The sequence below is a fragment of the Styela clava genome, chromosome 4 (genome assembly GCF_964204865.1).
Source record: "Styela clava chromosome 4, kaStyClav1.hap1.2, whole genome shotgun sequence".
In the NCBI taxonomy this organism is placed as follows: domain Eukaryota; kingdom Metazoa; phylum Chordata; class Ascidiacea; order Stolidobranchia; family Styelidae; genus Styela; species Styela clava.
Window position 1 is genome coordinate 20,946,420 of NC_135253.1, and position 19,016 is coordinate 20,965,435.

General features: G+C 34.3%; 1 protein-coding gene across 1 annotated transcript; it reads right to left on the reverse strand.

The window, feature by feature from the left end:
• Window positions 1-1,962: 1,962 nt before the first annotated feature.
• On the reverse strand, window positions 1,963-8,545 carry LOC120326649 (uncharacterized). The gene is made up of 6 exons (XM_039392966.2): window positions 8,169-8,545; window positions 6,897-7,010; window positions 5,770-5,932; window positions 4,559-4,657; window positions 3,892-4,002; window positions 1,963-2,877 (listed from the first exon to the last, which is right to left on the reverse strand). Exons 1-6 carry the CDS (start codon window positions 8,511-8,513, stop codon window positions 2,618-2,620), a joined length of 1,092 nt encoding a protein of 363 aa, XP_039248900.2. The 5' UTR covers window positions 8,514-8,545; the 3' UTR covers window positions 1,963-2,617.
• Window positions 8,546-19,016: the final 10,471 nt, after the last annotated feature.

Sequence of the window (19,016 nt, forward strand, 5' to 3'; positions counted from 1 at the left end):
ATAAATATATATAATTTATTTTTTTCGGAGTCAACGGAAGGCCAATAAGAACTCAGAAACACGCAATCAGTTTTAAATAAAATATAGACTGGACATTACAGGTCTTCTTAACCAACAAATGTTTACATGACTCAAATCAATCGATTGTTCTGAAAATAAAACACTACAGTTTTGTAAGTAAATTGCAAGACCAGCGTTCGGTTTCAAAATTCCTTGTGTTGCTTGGTTTAACACTCCTCGCTAATCTGTTAAAGAATTCATAGGACAGAATATTCTAGATGGTTTAGGACTGTTATTTTAGTTAAGAGGATAATCTAGTTGATGCAAAATTTTCTAAAAATATCTAAGATTATGCATAGGACGTCTATGTAGTGGTTTACGATATGACGCAGGTTAATACGTAGGAAATAGGATTACAAAACATCGTGATATTTTAGCAGTGAATAAACGCGGTCTAGTAAGTCGTTAATTGCTCTTAACGGTTAAATACTTGTGGCGACTATGCTTTTAGATTATTTTGGGTAGAGCTACAGGGGTGCTCCCGAAGTATGCGAACCAAGATGGCGGACATCGGAACGTAACATGTGTACTAGGTTAGGGTTAGGCCATAATTTTAGGTATAAATACTACGGGAGGCTCTTGGCTAGTCTTCGAACTGATAATAGGACTAAAATAAGGAAAATTGGAAAAAAATTATCACCTAACCCTAACCTGTTACCCATGTTACGTTCCGATGTCCGCCATCTTGGTTCGCATACTTCGGGAGCACCGAAAATTCTAATCGCCAAGTTAGACCGGAACAGCTAGCGGGGTTTGATGAGTCTTGCGGTTCTAAAAAGTATTTCAAGCTACGAAAACTTGCTCTGTTTAATACAGAAAATGCTTTTTTATTTTCTACATTTCAAAAAGCCCTAAATGTCTACGCCCCTGGGATGAACAAAGCATTTTTGGCAGTACACGACTTGTGGAAGTTTCTTAAAAGATATATGTGACGTAAATCTTTCCCTATTCCTAATCTGCTGCCCATATTGCAGCCAGATAGCATTTTTCAGTAGAGTCTTGTCATATGACGATTGGGACCTTAGATTTATATCTATTCCAAAATGTAATTCCCCACAACTTTTAAAATAGTAAGAAATTAATCATGACATGTATGTTAATGAATATCAATCTCATTGACGTTTTCCCGAACCTTAACCCAATCGCAGCTTTTTCTGGACTAACTCACTACTACTACTACGACTAAACTAAAGCTTCTTCGTAGACATACTGACAATTGAATTATTCGATTTATAACTAATTTATTGAAATTTATTCGGTCGCTCAGACACTTCTTTCGCCCAGACATATATTCAAGTACGGATGTAAACATTGCCTTGTTTTCGCAGTTTTGCGTAATATTTGTCAGTTTTCGTTTGTGTTTACATCCGTACTTAAATATATGTCTGGGCGAAAGAAGTGTCTGAGCGACCGAATAAATTTCAATTATTACGTGAATGTTGACCCACTGCTGATTGATCATTGTTACGGAAATAAACAAGAAAATCGGTGTTCGGGGAACATACATTGCACCGATGAGCTGCTGCAGTTAGATACATGTTAATTGAACTTTTTTGGCGGGAGTTCTTTGTTGTCTCGAGTGTAAAAAAAGAAGAAAGACAATGGAACAAAGTATTCGGAGAGAAATTATGCTTGTTTATGTTCCATTTGAAAACTGTGTACCTGAATCAATATAAATGAAACATGAATATTACTTTGTATAGATTTGTGGATTCAAAATTGATAGAATATTTATAAACGTCAAATAAAACAATACATTAGAATTGACGCAACAGCGTCGAACGAATCACCTTATAAAGATGTTAATAACATAGAGATAAAACGTGTAAAAATAACGTCAAACAGCGCTAATGAAGCTCAGAACTTTCACTCAAATAAAATACACCAGACATAAATTTCAAAGTAATTATATACATGTATATTATACATTTGAACAACAAAACAAGACTCGAAAAATTTCAATTACACAAAAAAAATGATTTTTAAAAACTACAAATTTTTTTCTTAATTATATACTGGTGGAACATACTATAAGTCGCCTTTTTAAAGAGAGAGAAGACAGCCAAGATAATAAAAAAAAATAGATAGAACAATTTGAACGTTTATATCAACATAGAGATAGAAGAATAGCAAAAGTCCCCACCGCGGGATTCTAGCATTCGCTAAACTGGAAAGTTTATTAAAGCCGCTTATTGTAACACGGTACATCCCGCCCTACCCTGATCTAGAAAATGACATGACAGCGGTGTAAAGTTTTCTTTTTCTCTTTATACGATAAATGATAAAAATTTATTTTGATGCGAAGCAACCAGAAATAAAAAACTGAAAGATCAAGAACGTTTATAATATCTCATAAATGAGAAATTGATTTACGTGCCCAGGGGCATAGCCATGATTTTTTAAAGAGAAGGGGGGGAAGTCAGAATATGATTCGAACCTCATAGCAGGTATAATAAGGAGATATCATCTTGCATTACTTTCCCAGCCAAATTCAAGTCAATGACCAGCTAAAATTAGGCTTATGTCGGACGATGCAATGGCAACTTGACTGAAATGTTCAGACAATCAGTGCTCCCGATGTTCCCGAATCGTCCAATGCTTTTTCTAAGTTCATATTGTTATTATTCTCAGCTTTATACAATCGTTCGCGTCTTTTTATTGCTAGTACTTCTCCGAGTGTGAGACTCATTACTGCCACCACGTGGATCATATGCATGACTGCGTTATGATTGAAATTGTTTGGTAAAGGGCAGCCATGTAATCCGTGGGGATCTTCTGCTTGTGAACACATTGGTGTCAAGATGTAGCTGAATGTACCTGAAACGAAAAAGCATACTATAAATCTCTTTTAGAGATATTTCAGGCTTTTCCAGGATATTTTTTCGTCCCATTCCAGCACATGACAAGTTTTTCCGATGTTCATTCTGATGGGAATAACATTTCCATGGTCTAGCCTGGTGACTAATATTGAATGAAAAGGCTATTTGTCCGGTGTCTCACCACAAAATGAATATCAGATATGAAAAGCTCTTCGAAGGTAAAAAGTAAAAATCAAGAGTTGCTTTGACATAAAAAAAAATGCCATGGAAAAATATGTTCTGTGCCATCCCATTCCACGAAACGTTGCGCACAGGAATGACAATCTCGTGGCCATGCCTGGATATTTCAAAAATTTGCTCTGTACTGCTACAGACAGTCACTGATATGTAAGAAACTAAGTAATGTTTTGGATTTACGAAAACTTCACGGTTTTGCAATGTAGTAGGGTGGTGCACATTTACTTTGAACTCAGAAATCAGACCATGTAGCGCAACGCGTGCGCCAACGCAAAGTCATCGTACCGGTCATATTTAATTGGTAAAAGTTTATAACCCCGCTTTCAAACTACGACCCCGGCTCCGACATCTGGTTGATTTTGGGGCGGAAATTTAGATTCCGATTTTTACCATCAAAAGCCTGAAATTCTGACTTCCGATTCTAAAGAGTCCGGAACTTCCTTTCAAGAATCCCGGACAAAGCGAATTTTTAAATATACCTCTGACTTTGTTTACGATATCAGTGGAAACATGCCAAACTCTGCCCAACAAGTCACACATTGCACATAGTTGAATGAAAACTTAAGATTACAGATTAGATTAGACCAAAAAGAGTTCGCGTCGTCATACAGATTTTGAGATTATACTTAAAGATAGAGATTTTATTTATTCCAGCTCGAGTCGCAGCACATATGTAAGTTCTTCATATTAAGTTGTTTTGTTGTTGCAATAAAGCCTAGGGTAGTTCAACACAGTCCCGTTTTGGTTAGAATAGAATTGAATAAAAATAACTAACCTCCGCCTAATATTAACAAAGGGCAGAGGCATTGGAGACACAAATCCCATCTGAAGACGCAATGTTTGGCTTCTGTACACGCGGCATCGTTCTGAGCTTGTGTGCCTCTATCTATAAAACATACAAGAGATTAAACAATTTTGAAGTTTTCAAGACATTTAAAATTTTTAGAACAAAAGTCTTTTGTAAAATAATAGGAATCAGATTAATATTAAATGCTCTCCTTTTTCAATAGTCCACGAATTCAAAATGATGAGCCGACGCGTCAACCTCGAGATGGCGCTCTTGTAATAAGAGCAGAAGCTGATGACTGATGGTTCAGCTAGCTATATACTGATGTTTTTTCAATATTTCACTCATATGTCAACTTTATCCAAGATATAAAAAAAAATGTGTAATTAATCAGGAAAATTTATCTTAGAAAATTAAAAGCTGAATTTCATGTTAAAGCTTAAAATAGCGAAAGAACGTTCAGGCGAATGTGTTGCAAATGTGTAATTTCATTTCCTTTGTTAATCCTATCTTTTATTTTCATGCAATAAAAAAGTTAACATAGAAAAAAAGAAAAAAATGCACCTTCAGACTCTAAATTACAGTAATGACTATAAGTGGTATTCATTACAAATGGAATGTTCACTTGCAGAAAAAATAAACTTGGAATGATTACCTCCCGATACTTTTCTGTTCTTGATTAGTCGTTTCTTGCATGCCACAATAGCACTTCTGCAAACAATAATTGTCATCCATACGCTTTGTATAACAAAACCTGAGAATAGAAATAACGGTAATGTAGCTTGAGCGAAGTTTAAAGCATTATTAATGAGTGTTTTTTACTAACGAGATTCTATGCAAAAAGACTATCTTACTATATTATACACTAAAATTTGAACAAACCTAAACTAATCTCTTAAAAACGATGATCTCTCTCACATAAACAAATTAGAAGTTTGAGTTTATAAAGAACCTTATACATTGTAATTTTAATAAACTTAAAATGGTTATTTTAATAACATACAACATCATTTTCGAGCAGTATAGGCGCGTAATGTTTTGCTCTTATACGGTGGTGTGGGTTCATTATTGTAAATGCAGGTTTTTTGAGAATCGTAGGAGTCTGTTGGAAATTACCGCCAGATCATCTTAACCTGACACTCTCGTTAATTGCAGAGCAGCCTGGCTTAGGACTCAAAGACAATTTTTTTTTGTAACGACAAAATGCAAGTGAAAGTTCTTGACAAATCGAACATTCACTGGGTTATTGCAGAAATACCTGAAAATCGGGCGTGTTCATGTCAAGGAAAATGTTGTCAATAAATATTAAATTCTATATGTTTTTTAAAATAAGATTGTTCTGACGAGTAATTGAAATCTTAATGTCATTAAACTCTCATTTATTCATCTCACTGTTATTTATGCAATCTATTTCGATTTGTGACTCGAAACAGCAGCTTCTCAATATGACTCCGGACTCGAAATTTCAGTGAATCGACTTGATATTGAACTCAAATTTGGAATTTTTCGTTAAACAGATTTGACTCACGACTCACTTCCTCAGATGGCCCGTGGCAGTACATAAGTTAAAGACGAGTTTCACGGTGAAAACAACAATTATAGCAAATATACAGGGTGTCCATAAATTCCTTTACAATTTCAATTTTGTTAAGAAGTCAGTTCTCAATATATCCTAACAAGGTTTGTTGCTTTTCAATCAGTAATTGTTTAAGTATTTTTACTTAATTTAATACATCAGTGAGGGCCAAAACAATATATGACAGCGATTAATTCACTTTTGTAATTTTAAATTTTTTTAGACTATATGGACACCTATTTGCATTGGTTGTATCGTAAATAAAAAGAACTAAGTTAAAAAACACTCACATCCCATAAAGACAATATACAAAGTTGTTACATCGTATGGATTCGTATCGTCTGTCAAGCGCACAAAGTTCCAGACAACAGCAGTCATGCACAGCAATATCTTGACACCATAGTAAACCTTTCTTGCCCAATTTGGCAAGGGGAGAAAACTTTCTTGCTGACACTGAAAATTAGGAAGGTTTCATTTGGGGATATTTGTATCAAGACGCCTTTAAAGGCCGGCATGACACAAGTGCATGTCCCTTTTTTCTACATACTGTTTCTATTGGGTTGTGAGAAGTTTAGAAAGTGTAATTGTATTTCCGCTTCTCGCGGTTGGAAATATTTGAAATTTTAGAGTTGAGCGTTCTCGTTTTAATTTATATAATGATTCTACCGTGTTTCCCCGAAAATAAGACCTAACCTGAATTTTGAAAATTATTTTTAAAACGAGCTCTTCCCTCAAAATAGGACCTAATTGATAAAGCAAATATTTATTTGAATGAAAACGATTTATTTATAAATAAATAAATACCTGTTTTTCATATTTTGTATATTTGCAATTCTCCGCTTTTTAATTTTGTTTCTGATGAATGAAAAGAAATGATATCCCCCCCCCCCCCCCAAATAAGTTCCAGTATTATTTGTGGGAAGAAAATTATTATAAAACAAGACAGTATACAAAATTATTAATGTGCGGATTACCGAATCTGATTAAGATATTGAAACTATAGAAAAAATGAAACTTTGACTATTAGTCACAACTTATTTATTTGATGTGAAACTCATAGTGTGTAAACTTCTGAAAAATTAGAAATAAATTGCTGTAATTAAATCATAATGAATACTTTAATTTATAATAATACATTTTGTGGAATTTTGTTCCTGCGTTTTGAACAGAAGATGCTCCCGTAGTGTGTGTACCATGTTAGGGTTCGGCCATAATTTTATTCCCATTTTCCTTATTTTAGTTTTATTACGAGTCCGGGGACTTTCTGTGTCAGTCAAGTGAATATATCTATCCCCTGCTCATAGGTTTCGGTCACTTTACACCACTTAATGTGAAAAAGCGAACAAAATTAGTTATCTTCATATTGGTACACACACTTCTAGAGCGCCAATAATACAAAGAATAAATTATATCTTACGATCTGCTCTATCAAAGTAAAAAAAGCACAAATGGTAGGCACGACCATGACCGCTCCGCATCTCCACACAATTAGCCAAGTCCAGCTGTCTTCCCAGGATGTATAAGGTTCGACCTGAAAAAAGTCAAATCTTGCGTTAAGTATTTATTGAAGCAAGTTGCAACTGAATATGAAATATTTACTTGGGAGTTAAATGATGCTATAATCACGTGTTTTCAACGTGTTATTTGAACAAAACATACTTTCGTCTTAATATCTATTATTTGTAGCTTATCGTTAGCTGGTATTTTCTGAGGTGAGGTGCGAGACTTGGCAAATTCTAAAAAAGGGGGCACGGCTCAAAAAATTTGAGAAGACTGTTCTAAAGAATCAGTAGTTGATTGCGCAGGGCCTTGTTCGAAGTAAAATACATAAGTAAGCGTCCTCTTTAGACGACGTAATTATCTTTTATAGATATAAAAGTAAACATATTTATCCGAAAGGGCGAGTAAAATGTTCGTCATCAGTGACATTTCACAATATATTCTTACTAAATATATACATCTCGTTATCTCAACTTCCCAAGGCAAGTGATGTTACTGCGGCATTGTTTGTTGCGGTATGACGATATTGGTCACAAAATTAGAAACCACGATCTAAATACACATTCCTATATTTAGCTTTGATGACAATACAACATTAATTTATATAGACAACGAAGCATAGGCTAATGTTGCGTTTTACGTATCGGGTGGTTATCGAGTTAGTTTTGAGTCTATTATTATCACAGATAAATAAATTGGAGCAGCACCACCTCCGTCATCCCGTGGGCATCTCCTATGATGTCATACTTTGGTTACAACAAACAGAAAGAGTTTGGCGGAATGTACATGAAATTTTAGTGATGTAAACGTTCGGCTTTTGTTTTTGCTAAACGAGGTGTTTGATATTACATTACGTTTCGGAGCCCATGACTTATTTCCAAATTCCGAAACTTTGAAGGCGGGGGTTTAAAGTAGAACTACCTCGAGCTATAGTAAAAACTCTACCGACATCGGTATACAAACACTGAAGTTTACGTCGTGTTTTTTGTCTCGTGGTTAGGATAGAACTGTTCAAATCAGTCGAAACCGTAGTCAGAATCAAAATTCTGTCGACCCAGCGCCACCAGTCGAAAGTGCATCACTCACCAAAATTGTAGCTATTTACTTATCGGGGGCTGGTATAGAAACGACGAAACGAAAACCAATCGATTTTCTATATTTGCCACCGGAAGATCGACTTTACACAAACCTGATGCAAATACTGATGTGGCAATCCTCCCAGTACCGTCATCAAGCTGTAGCACGATTGGAATGCTAGAGTTGCGTAGGTGGACAACGCGACTGACGTCATCACCGGCCTTGGCCATTTCCACGGGGCCCAGTACTGTGATATGCTGGCGTATTCGTATCCACATGAAGATTTAACCCGCTTGTCGTCATTATTTTTGTGACGCCATATCAAATACGTCATAATTCCAGCCATGATGAAAGAAATAGCAGATAGTAAATAGTCTGTGGCGTAGGTACCAATGCTGTCGTCAACGCCATGGCGATGAAAGAGCAGTTTTCTTCCGACTTGAAATGTGTCATCCATTTTAATAATTATATACTTCAATGTAGCTCTAAAAAAATGTAAAAGCTGCAAGTTTGCTTTGTTTATTTAAAATATTATTCACAGAATAACTGGTGGTAACTGGAATAAAAGGCAGTTTTGCATGAAAGAATTACATGTCTTTGCAATTTCTTAAAGGACATACATAAGGGTTGACTGTGATTCATTATCGTCGCCTTACTTCGTCGCCTTATTAAAATATCTCACATTTATACAAAAGAAATATGAATTATATATAATTTTGGTAGAAACTCAATATAAAACATCAAAATCCAGCAAGAAATGTTAAGATGTTGCCCCTCCACTTCTAAACGACACCTAGAAACTCCGATTCCCACATAATAACATACATATACATCTTGAATGATTCATTAAAATATTTGCTCCAGACCTTTTACGGCAGTAAGATATCGCAATGTATTGATGTTCTAATACATCAAGTACTTGGTTTGTGGTTTTTAGCGTTTTAAAGTTCGAATAATAAAACTATCCTATACAAAAAAATGCTAACTGCGATCATTATTGATAGCCTATTGGCCTCACTATAGTTAAACAAGAGAGCTATGCTCAAATATATGGACACGTAGCGCCACCCAGTGGCAATAATTTTGATGACGTCATAGCGAAAAAAAAAGTAATAGCCTTCTGGAGAAAAATTTTATCTTTAACCACTGAAAATATCAAAGCAATTGGTCCAGTATTCGAAGAGAAAAGCGATTTTTTAAAAATGGAGACGTAGACAAATAACAATAACAATAACAACAAAATTTTGAAACGATCGTTATGGCCACTAAACGTGTCCAATTATGTTACGCTGAATTCTAAATCTTGTTTTTCAAAAAACAGTAGCTCTTGACATTCGAGTGCTTCCTTGTATATACGGTTATTGTTTCAGTTGAAGATATTTGAATACCTAACAAAATGAAGCAAAATGCAAGATAACTATCTGCTGACTTGGTATATTTTTGTGATTATGGCACGATATGTGTACCACAGTTTATTTTTTACCAAAAACATTTGTATGTTGCGAAATTAATGTATAAAACATGTTTCTGGTGTCAAAACAAATAACAAAACTCAAAACATCGAAGTCGTGCCGATGTAAATTCCTACTGATTTACCCAATTTTCACTTTATGTAGTTATCAGTGACATGTCCTTTACATTGATCCCATGTAATTGAATGCTATTCGAATTTCATTGATTGTCATTTTGTTTTCCTTAATCTTTTTATATTTAACTTTGATTTTAGTGTTATTTGAAAGTACGAATCGTATAAACCGGCCACCTTAAATATTGACACAAAACACACTTTGTGTGTTAATCGTGTTAACGTGTGAGTACAGATTTTCCCTTTTTTATGTTTTCATGTTAAACATGTTTAGGATGTCAAAACAAAAATTTGTGTTTACCTCATGTTGACTTCAACATGAAGCGCATCAAATAACATATAAATACATATTTCAATTATTGGAGTAAGAATTTACCCCGCAGTGGGACGCGCAACGAATTTGAGGGTCGCAAAGAGTACATCAATTTCACACAAAGTACTGTATTCATTTAAATTTTTTTAGACTTTTCTTTAATCAAACTATGCTTAAATTGAAACTTCAATGGATACAATGATTGAATTAGTCAAGTCTTTTTTACCAATTATGAAATATCATATACAAAATCGGATATATCAATCTGAACTATAAACAACATATACAGTATAAAATAACACTATTCATTTCATATAGCGCTGGTGATCTCTAGCGATTATCTGTTTTGAAACAAAAAAATTTGAAGTGTTGCGTTAAAAGTAAGCTTCCCTACCTAAAAGATAAATATAAATGATACCTTTATTAGATACACTGATCTCATTAGTCATTGGCAAAGTCTATTTTATCCAACCAGTAGCAAAATCGCAATCAAAAAATTACAAGAAAAACTGATACTCGAATTGATTGCGTAACATAAAGCTGTTCATTTGGGATTTGTGTTTTCTCTGAAACAGCTAAAACAAAAAGCTCTAGAACGGCTTATTCAGTCTAACTATTCGTTTTCCCTGCTGAGGCGACTTTACCAATAGGTTGTCACAAACTATATAACATGCGATTGAGTCAAAGTTAATATTTGTCCTCTTATGTCTATCAATCCACGACAATTACTGTAATTACTGCACCATAACACTGTTGACAATGCTCTGAGTGTATTTGTATTTCACCATTCTTTTATATTGATGCTTTATTACCTACAGCAGAGGTTCCAAAATTTTTTGTTCTTGCGGCGCTAAAGGGAAACCCTCACGGCGTACTTACACGAAAAAAGACATTACGTAACATAAAGTAAACGAAATGGATAAAAGGTAAAATGAATGTTTTGATTCATATAAACAACACTTGAAATAATATACAATATATAATTCAATTCTATATCGATTATGTTTAAATAACACAATTCTAGTAATTTTCGGGGCGTACAAAGCGAATCGTCGGGTCGCAATAATAGTGCGCCGCGCCGTTACTTTTTGGGAACCGCTGGCCTACAGAATTTCTGGTTCATAAAATTTTATTAACATATATAGCAAACAATCATCAATATGTAAACAGTTATTCAATGCCTAGAAAGTACTTGATTTCTGCTGCATTTTAACACGATTATTACACATTCGCCTGTGCGTCCGCTTAGACTTCGAACCACAATTCTAAATCTATATCGCAGAATATAGATAACATCACTAATATCATAGCAAATATACAAGATTTCTAAACAACTATCCTGAGGTTAGCTGTTGGCAAAACAATTGCTGTCATGAATGTCCAAATGTAAGCAGTACAAAAGGTAACGTGACTTGTACTAATATTGCAAAATGGACGTTCGACGTTCCTTTTACCACGAGAAATGTACACAGCCACATTTTCGTTTCTGCACGTTTTCGCAGTTATCGGTAGAGAATAATATCCTGTTTTATCACAACTTTTCCAGACAATTTTTGACCACTACAATTAAACTACAAGTCCTGAGAAGGCGAAAAATTTCGCCATTTTTTCGTGCTATCGCGGGCTAGATGAAAGGACGCCATTGGGCGGATCTGGTCTGCGGGCCGTAGTTTGGTGATACCTGGACTCTAGCGTTATCTGAAATGCTAATTTTATTTTGACTTCTAGACCAGGGCTACTCAACTATTTTCATCAAAGATCCGCATATAAAACTTCAAAATTATTTGGGTCCGGTATTTCTAGGAATCATGTTTCAGCATCCTTGTTCGCACATTTTCTCGACCGGCTAATGATTATTAACTAATCAAGATTGTTTATTATAGTGGTATAGTTCTTTACACATTTTATCAAAACTATAAAAGGTATTTTATAAAAAGAAACTTCAAAAGTGGGGCTAATGATCCAAAATAAAGAATTAGGTGCGGTCCGAATCAAATACTCGAAAGGTGCGGATTCGGACTTCGGTCCGCTAGTTGAGTAGCCCTGTTCAAGAATCTAGACTATGATTATTTGATCAATTTTAATGATTGTGACGTCAAATGATGAAGACAATAATGAAACTGACTCTATAACTGCGTAAAACGACCAACCAAAATCAATGTCAAATATGCACATTCGACCCTCCCACTGTGGTTTCTCATATTTGAATATCAGGTATTTTGTTCGATTTTAATAAATTCATTTCCCAATGAAAATATTACTGTTTGTAAAAAACATTGCATGCTGCGACAATTGCAAAGTGTTTCCCAAGGTAAAAAAATGATTGAAAAAATGAATTGTTTTCATTGCAAGGATATTCCATTATTCAATTTCGATATTCAATTTCGCCTGATTTTATAAAAATAACAATTGTAAGTTTAAATAAATTTTATTGTAAGATAAATAAGAACTACAAGCACAATAAAAATACAAGGAACTTTTTAAGTTTCATTGCTATGAAATGAGACAAAATTTTTTGGACACCCTGTATATATATATATAAATACGCGTGCAGTCAGTATTAATAAATACTTTGTTAGGTTTCTGAGAACTTTCAAAAGTTCGTTAAAAGATACAACACATCTCTACACTTCACTAGGTTCAAAGCATTATATATTGTGAATAAATTCACAAATTTCAGAAAAACCAACATGAATTTCCTCGCAGAGTATTTTATTTTTTCTTTCGGCATTATACTCTTCCATTTACCACTATAACCCTATTCTTATTCTGTATTAGAACGAACAAAATAGAGTTTCTTTTCAAGTTACTTTGATATTTTGATGACACACGGTATCACGAATGCTTGTTTGTTTTGAATATTGCAGCGCTTTTTCATTTTTTTTCAGCATTTTACTACTCCAATAATTAACTCAATGCTTAATCTGTATTGGAACAAAATAGAGTTTCTTTTCAAGTTACTTTGATAATTTCATAACAGATGGTATCATGATTACTTGTTTGTTTTTGCGCCATATAATGTATTTCACTAATTCTAAAACTAGTTTTTTCAACTCATTATAAAATCTCTTCAAAAAGCTGTGAAAGAGACTTCGAAAAATTTATTTTGCAATTTTGGTACAGTCACGTGAATATAGAACCTAGTTATTTGCTTGAAATAACTCTTGATCTGTTATCACCATGCTGTAAAATAAAGTAAATCCCATGTTGCACAAAAAATTGGTCTAGTCTCATTCTAAAGCGAAGATGAATCTCTTTTCTCTTTTCGAGACTAGAATGTTCAAAATGAATTCATCAACTGTTCGCTTTATCTTTATTTAACGATAAAGTTGAATACTGCAAAGAAAATGCATCAACTTCACCTAAATATCGTTTTTACTATCAATTCCTAATAGCTCAGAAATAGTTAATCTTATTGATTACTAATAGAATCGACCAATAGACGAGTAAAATCTGCAGTTCGTGCAATAATATAGCATTAGTTATAAGCCTCATTATGTATATAGAAATGAATTCCTCAAACGTTTACTCCTCAATATATTGGTAAAATGATTGACATTTTATCAGCATAGAATGACAAATGATAGGAAATTACAGCTCGCAGATAAAAACACACTTTCACACGGTAGGTGTACACTATTCAAAATATGCAGTAAAATTACTGTAATTCAAAAGTAATAAAGGTCATTAGTTGACCTGAAATACGTGTCCGCAATACAGGAGAATAGCACAAGGAACAGATTTCCTTCATTAACATTAGGTTGTTGACTCTCATGGCAGCGTACACACGATGTAATATAGAAGAAATGTTATTGACTTCTGTTTCTAAGAAACGGTCTAACTAAACAACACAATTAAAAAAATGAAAAAAATCTGGCGGATTATCAGGCTTGCTTGCATTTAATTATCTAATGCAAGTTATATCTCCTCTATTTCATAAGTACGGTACAAAGTAATTACAGTTTGTCGGTGATATTAATTTACTACTCAACGTGCCACGAAAATATATTGCCTGAAATTCCCTCTTGCCAAATGTGTGTTGTAGTCAAGCATCTTCGGTTAACAATCGGCCGTGAACAACGAGAAGATAACTATTTTCTGCTATCTATGTCAATTTTTAGATGCGTGCAGTACCAAAGCTATTTCTGTCCTATCAGTGAGATGGATGCCAGAGTCAGAAGATGGATTCCATGAGATAAAATTACATATTTGTTTTCGTTTTTTATCCAAGTTATCTAATATTAATTGTTTCTTATATACCTGAAATAGACAAACTACGGACAACGGGCCAAATCCGGCCCGTTTGGTATTTTAATCTGACCCGCCTGATGCAGCCACAACCAAACTAAAAACGAATCTTGGATTTTTAGCTGAAAACTACCTCAAATTATTTGTAGAGATTGCCACTAGACTTAGTTTTGGCACGAGGCCTATTGTTTTTAGTTTTTGCTTTTGAAACACTATAATTCTGTTCATGAAATATGATTTTTTACGTCACACTTACATGGCTCGCCAGTCTTTGTGGGCCAATTTTTTGGCCCCTGGCCCAGAAACCTTGCCCACCCCTGTTATAGACTCTCACGATCTATCTATCTTGAGGACCACGATTCGTTTAAAACATTTACTTTCATTGGAAATGGACTGCGGTAAATTTACAGTAACCATAATGTCAATATTTAAATCTCGCTGTACTCGAGCTATTTTTGTCTCCACTATCTACAGCCAAACACTTGAAATAGATCGGAATTAAACTCATGCAAGACAATTCTTCATTAAATATTGTCATCATTTTGTCGCGCAATGGTCAATCATGATTGGGTACTCCAGAAGTATGTGGCATGTGAAGAATTTACTTTCATAAGGTAACGGACTGCGGTAAAGTTACAGTAAACATAATGTCAATATTTAGATCTCGCGCTACTCGAGTTATTTTTGTCCCCCCTATCTCGACAAACACTTGAAATAGATCGGAATTAAGCTCATGCAAGACAATTAGTCAATAGACAGTTTCATATGGTAATGGTCAATCATGATTCTACACCTGACATGGGCAAACTACGACCCGTTGGATAATTCAATCTGGCCCGTCTGATGCTGCCACAACTAAACTAAAACAAAATTTTGATGTTTTAGCTAAAAAATAACTCAAGGAATTTGTTGATATTGCGATTAAATTTAGTTTTATCACGAGACTTATTGTTTTAAACTTTTGCTATTGTAACACTGTGAATATTGTTCATAAAATGGAACTTTTTACGTCACACTTACATGGCACGCCAGTCTAGGTGGGCAAAATTTTGGCCCGTGGTCCAAAACCTTGCCCACCCCTGTTCTACACGAAACTTTGTTGTCGAAGTAAGTCTTATCCTTGTAAACAAAAATTATTCACATTTATTTATATTGCAAGATTCCAATCTTATGAATATTTAGAACTTTTACGTAGGGCACTTAACTGCTAAAGCTATATATTGATATATCTACATATACACTATACCAGGGGTTCCCAAACCGCGGCCCACGGGCCAAATCCGGCCCGCGTAACAATTTAAAATGGCCCACCGAGCTTACGTGAAATAATGTTCAACAGATTTCATTTCTACCTTTTTGCGATCTAGATAACGCTAATTTATGTCATGAGTTCAAGCACGTGTTTATCGTAACAATTCAATTATACCATTATATCAATAATGGGTACCGGTGTTAGGATTGCGTAGGACAGTAATTTAGTTATCAGTCATATAGGAAAGCTTAAAGATGTCAGAAATCAAACGAAAACTAGACTCAGAAAACTGACGTTTCTTGAATAAATGACAGTGTTCGTATTTCTTCATTGAAAAGTATCAAACTTTAGAGATTCTTCTACTTTGCCAACGAACTATTCCAGTTCTGAAGGAATACAACATTGAGCGCTATTATGAGTCAAACAAACATGTTTCAAAAAAATGTCAAATGAAAGTGAATCCACTTTTGGGCGCTACATTCTTCCGGCCCGCGAACATTTTTCCGATTCTAATTTTGGCCCGCGGCCAATAAAGTTTGGGAACCCCTGCTCTATACTATATATCTGATAGTTGATTTAATAAAAAATTTTCACCATTCACCATTTGTGTAAAACTTTCAAAATTATAAAAAAATATAATATCTTTTCCCGACTGTGCAAGTCTATTGATCTAAAGATAAATAAAAATTAAAGATATTTTTATGGCGATGTCAACTGCAAGTCTAATTTTTTCAAAATTGATTTAGTAAAACCTTACCATGTTGCGTGAGATTCATTGTTTCAATATTTTGTCAAAAAGATTAAACTACTACATACTATTTATCAATTTATTTTTGAAAATTTATTTTTTAGAATTCAAAACTTTTCCCGTTTGCATTTGGTGTGAAAAGCTAGACATTCGGGGAAATTCATACTGCGCAAATTTACTTTTCTTAATCCATATTTAGCAAATATCTATCACGTTATGTAAGATTCAGTTTTCTATTACTTTATCAAACTGAGAAAATTGCCGCATTTTATATAAACAGCAATTCCACATGTTTCGATGATTTCCTATTTACAGATATAATTAAAACGCGGATTTGAAACTTGTAAACACATCGTGGTATCATTACACGAGAACCCATTCAATATTATTTTATAGGAGTTCCATATCTTTTCTCTAACTTCTGGCTACCCAACTAGCGGACCTCGGTCCGAATCCGGACCTTTCGAGTATTTGATTCGGACCGCATCTAATTCTTTATTTTGAATCATTAGCCCCACTTTTGAAGTTTCTTTTTATAAAATGGCTTTTATAGTTTTGATTAAATATGTAAAAAACTATGCCACTATAATAAACAATCTTGATTAGGTAATAATCATTAGCCGGTCGAGGAAATGTGCGAATAAGGATGCCGAAACATAATTCCTGGAGAGACCTGACCCAAATAATTTTGAAGTTTTATATGCGGATCTTCGATGAAAATAGTTGAGTAGCCCTGCTCTAACTCAAGCTTTGAGCTGTCAGCCACGCAAGATTACTTCGAACGAACGAGATCATACATGTCCGACACGTTTTAAATGTATTTATGCTCGAATCATGGAAATCGAGAGGGTTGTCAAATGCTTTATCTACAACACCTACTTGAATGATCATTATTCAAACAATTTGTGTACCTTTCATGCACCCAAACAAACGCTGACACAATGTTACCCCAGCATTCAAAAATAATCATAAAATTACCTAGCATACGTGAGTATTTATAAGAAGTCAGTATTTAAAAGTGGGGCTTTTGAATATGGTGGTACTCAATGGAATATTGACTCGTGTAAATTTTGGTTGATTGAATAGTTTTGTGATTGAGTTTAAGATTTGCATTTTTGCGGCAATCAGTTATATAACTCCGTTCAGTCAATATAGCTTAGAAATAAAGTCCGGCCTGAAATATTAAAGAAATATAATTAACAAAGTAATTACTCACGTGACCGATTGAATATCCGCTGCTCTCTTTATGAAGGCATTTAAAAAAAAAGTTCATGATCAACATGACGTCCGTCTTATAAATTAATTTTAGTTCAAGTCAGACATATTGTATAGGAGTTTCACACATTTTTCTTTGACTCAAGTTTTGAGCTGACAGTCACGCAAAAAAAAAGTATTACTTCAAACGAACGAAATAACACTTGCCCGACAAACTGAAAGTAGATTATGAAACGGGCGAGATGTTGATCATGAACCTTTTTTATATAGCTACTATGTACAGGGAACTAATAACTAAATTTCACGCCACGCTCAAGTCAGTTCAAGTTTATTTTATCCAATCAGTAAATAATCAGCTATCATATACAATATTACGAAAAGAGGTGATTGTTCAATTTTACTGGTGGTGGAAAGCCGCGGGGAAGCAAATCTGGTTATCGAGCAGCGACACCCAAGGTTCTACTACCTAGTTATAAAGATCGGGTAATTTAATTATATTGCCGAATTATAATACTAAAATAACTTAGATAAAAACTTTGCTAATCATATTACTTTAACAGTCTTTTTAACTATAACTTCAGGCTGGACTTTCATCCTACGTTTCTTTGACTTAAGTTAATTAAATTGACTGATTGCTGCAAAAATACACATTTTAAACTCAATCACAATACTATTCAATCCACCAAAATATATACGAATCAGTATTCCGTTGAGTAACTCCATATTCGAAAGCTGTGCTTTTAAATACCAAATTCTTACTCACATATGCTGGGTAATTTTATGAATATTTATATAAGCTGGGGTAACATTGTGTCAGCGTTTGTTTGGGTACATGAAAGGTACACAAATTATCTAAATGATGATCATTCAAGTAGGAGTCGTAGATAAAGCATTCGAAAAGCCTCGGTTTGCAGATCGAGCAAAAACGCCAATGTTCGGAATTTCCCTAAATTTTTATTGTTCGTTTTCTAAAAGTTGCGAAATGAACGATATCAATAAATGAGTATACCTACAAAAACATTATACAGGAAAACCTTTCGGTCTGTTAAAAAGTTGAAAATAAATTTAACCAAAAGAAACGTTAACCTAACTTTAACTACATCCGTTGGACCATGTAAAAGCGTATGTCGTCTAATCAGTGTGTTTGATACGAATGCATACTATCGCCTAAAGATTGATTGATCGTTTTGTAAAAATAGGCATTTTGTAAATATGCAGGAAACCCATCACGCGATTCGTTATATTGACGACGGTTCACTCCTATCATCTTCTGAATTTTAATATCTATGCTTTAAGCCACAACGCATCATCGAATTCTATACACATTATTCTTCAAACCATAAGGCAAATGATTTTTATGTAAAAGTCTCGTGATTGCGTGCGTGTCTAAGCAAGAACTTCTGAGCAAAAAAAAAATGCACAATAAAAATATCCGGGTTATGATCCGGCTTTAACAGCGCTGGAAATATTAAAAGGTCAAAGTTCACAAGTAAAGCATATGCAGGAGTGAATACTTATGAAACTCAAAACCGAAGTGTTGATGATTTCTGTCAATAAAGAGTATTCAAAGTGCAGGTTGATTTCACGCCAAGGTGATCA

Bases quoted from the DNA above. Each gene is read 5' to 3' on its own strand.
- LOC120326649 (XM_039392966.2), bottom strand. From the start codon at position 8,513: ATGGATGACACATTTCAAGTCGGAAGAAAACTGCTCTTTCATCGCCAT. The intron at 7,011-8,168 runs GTTTGTGTAAAG...GACTTTTTTCAG, and splicing joins CACATCAGTATTTGCATCAG to GTCGAACCTTATACATCCTG. The intron at 4,658-5,769 runs GTGAGTGTTTTT...TTCTATTCTCAG, and splicing joins GTATATTGTCTTTATGGGAT to GTTTTGTTATACAAAGCGTA.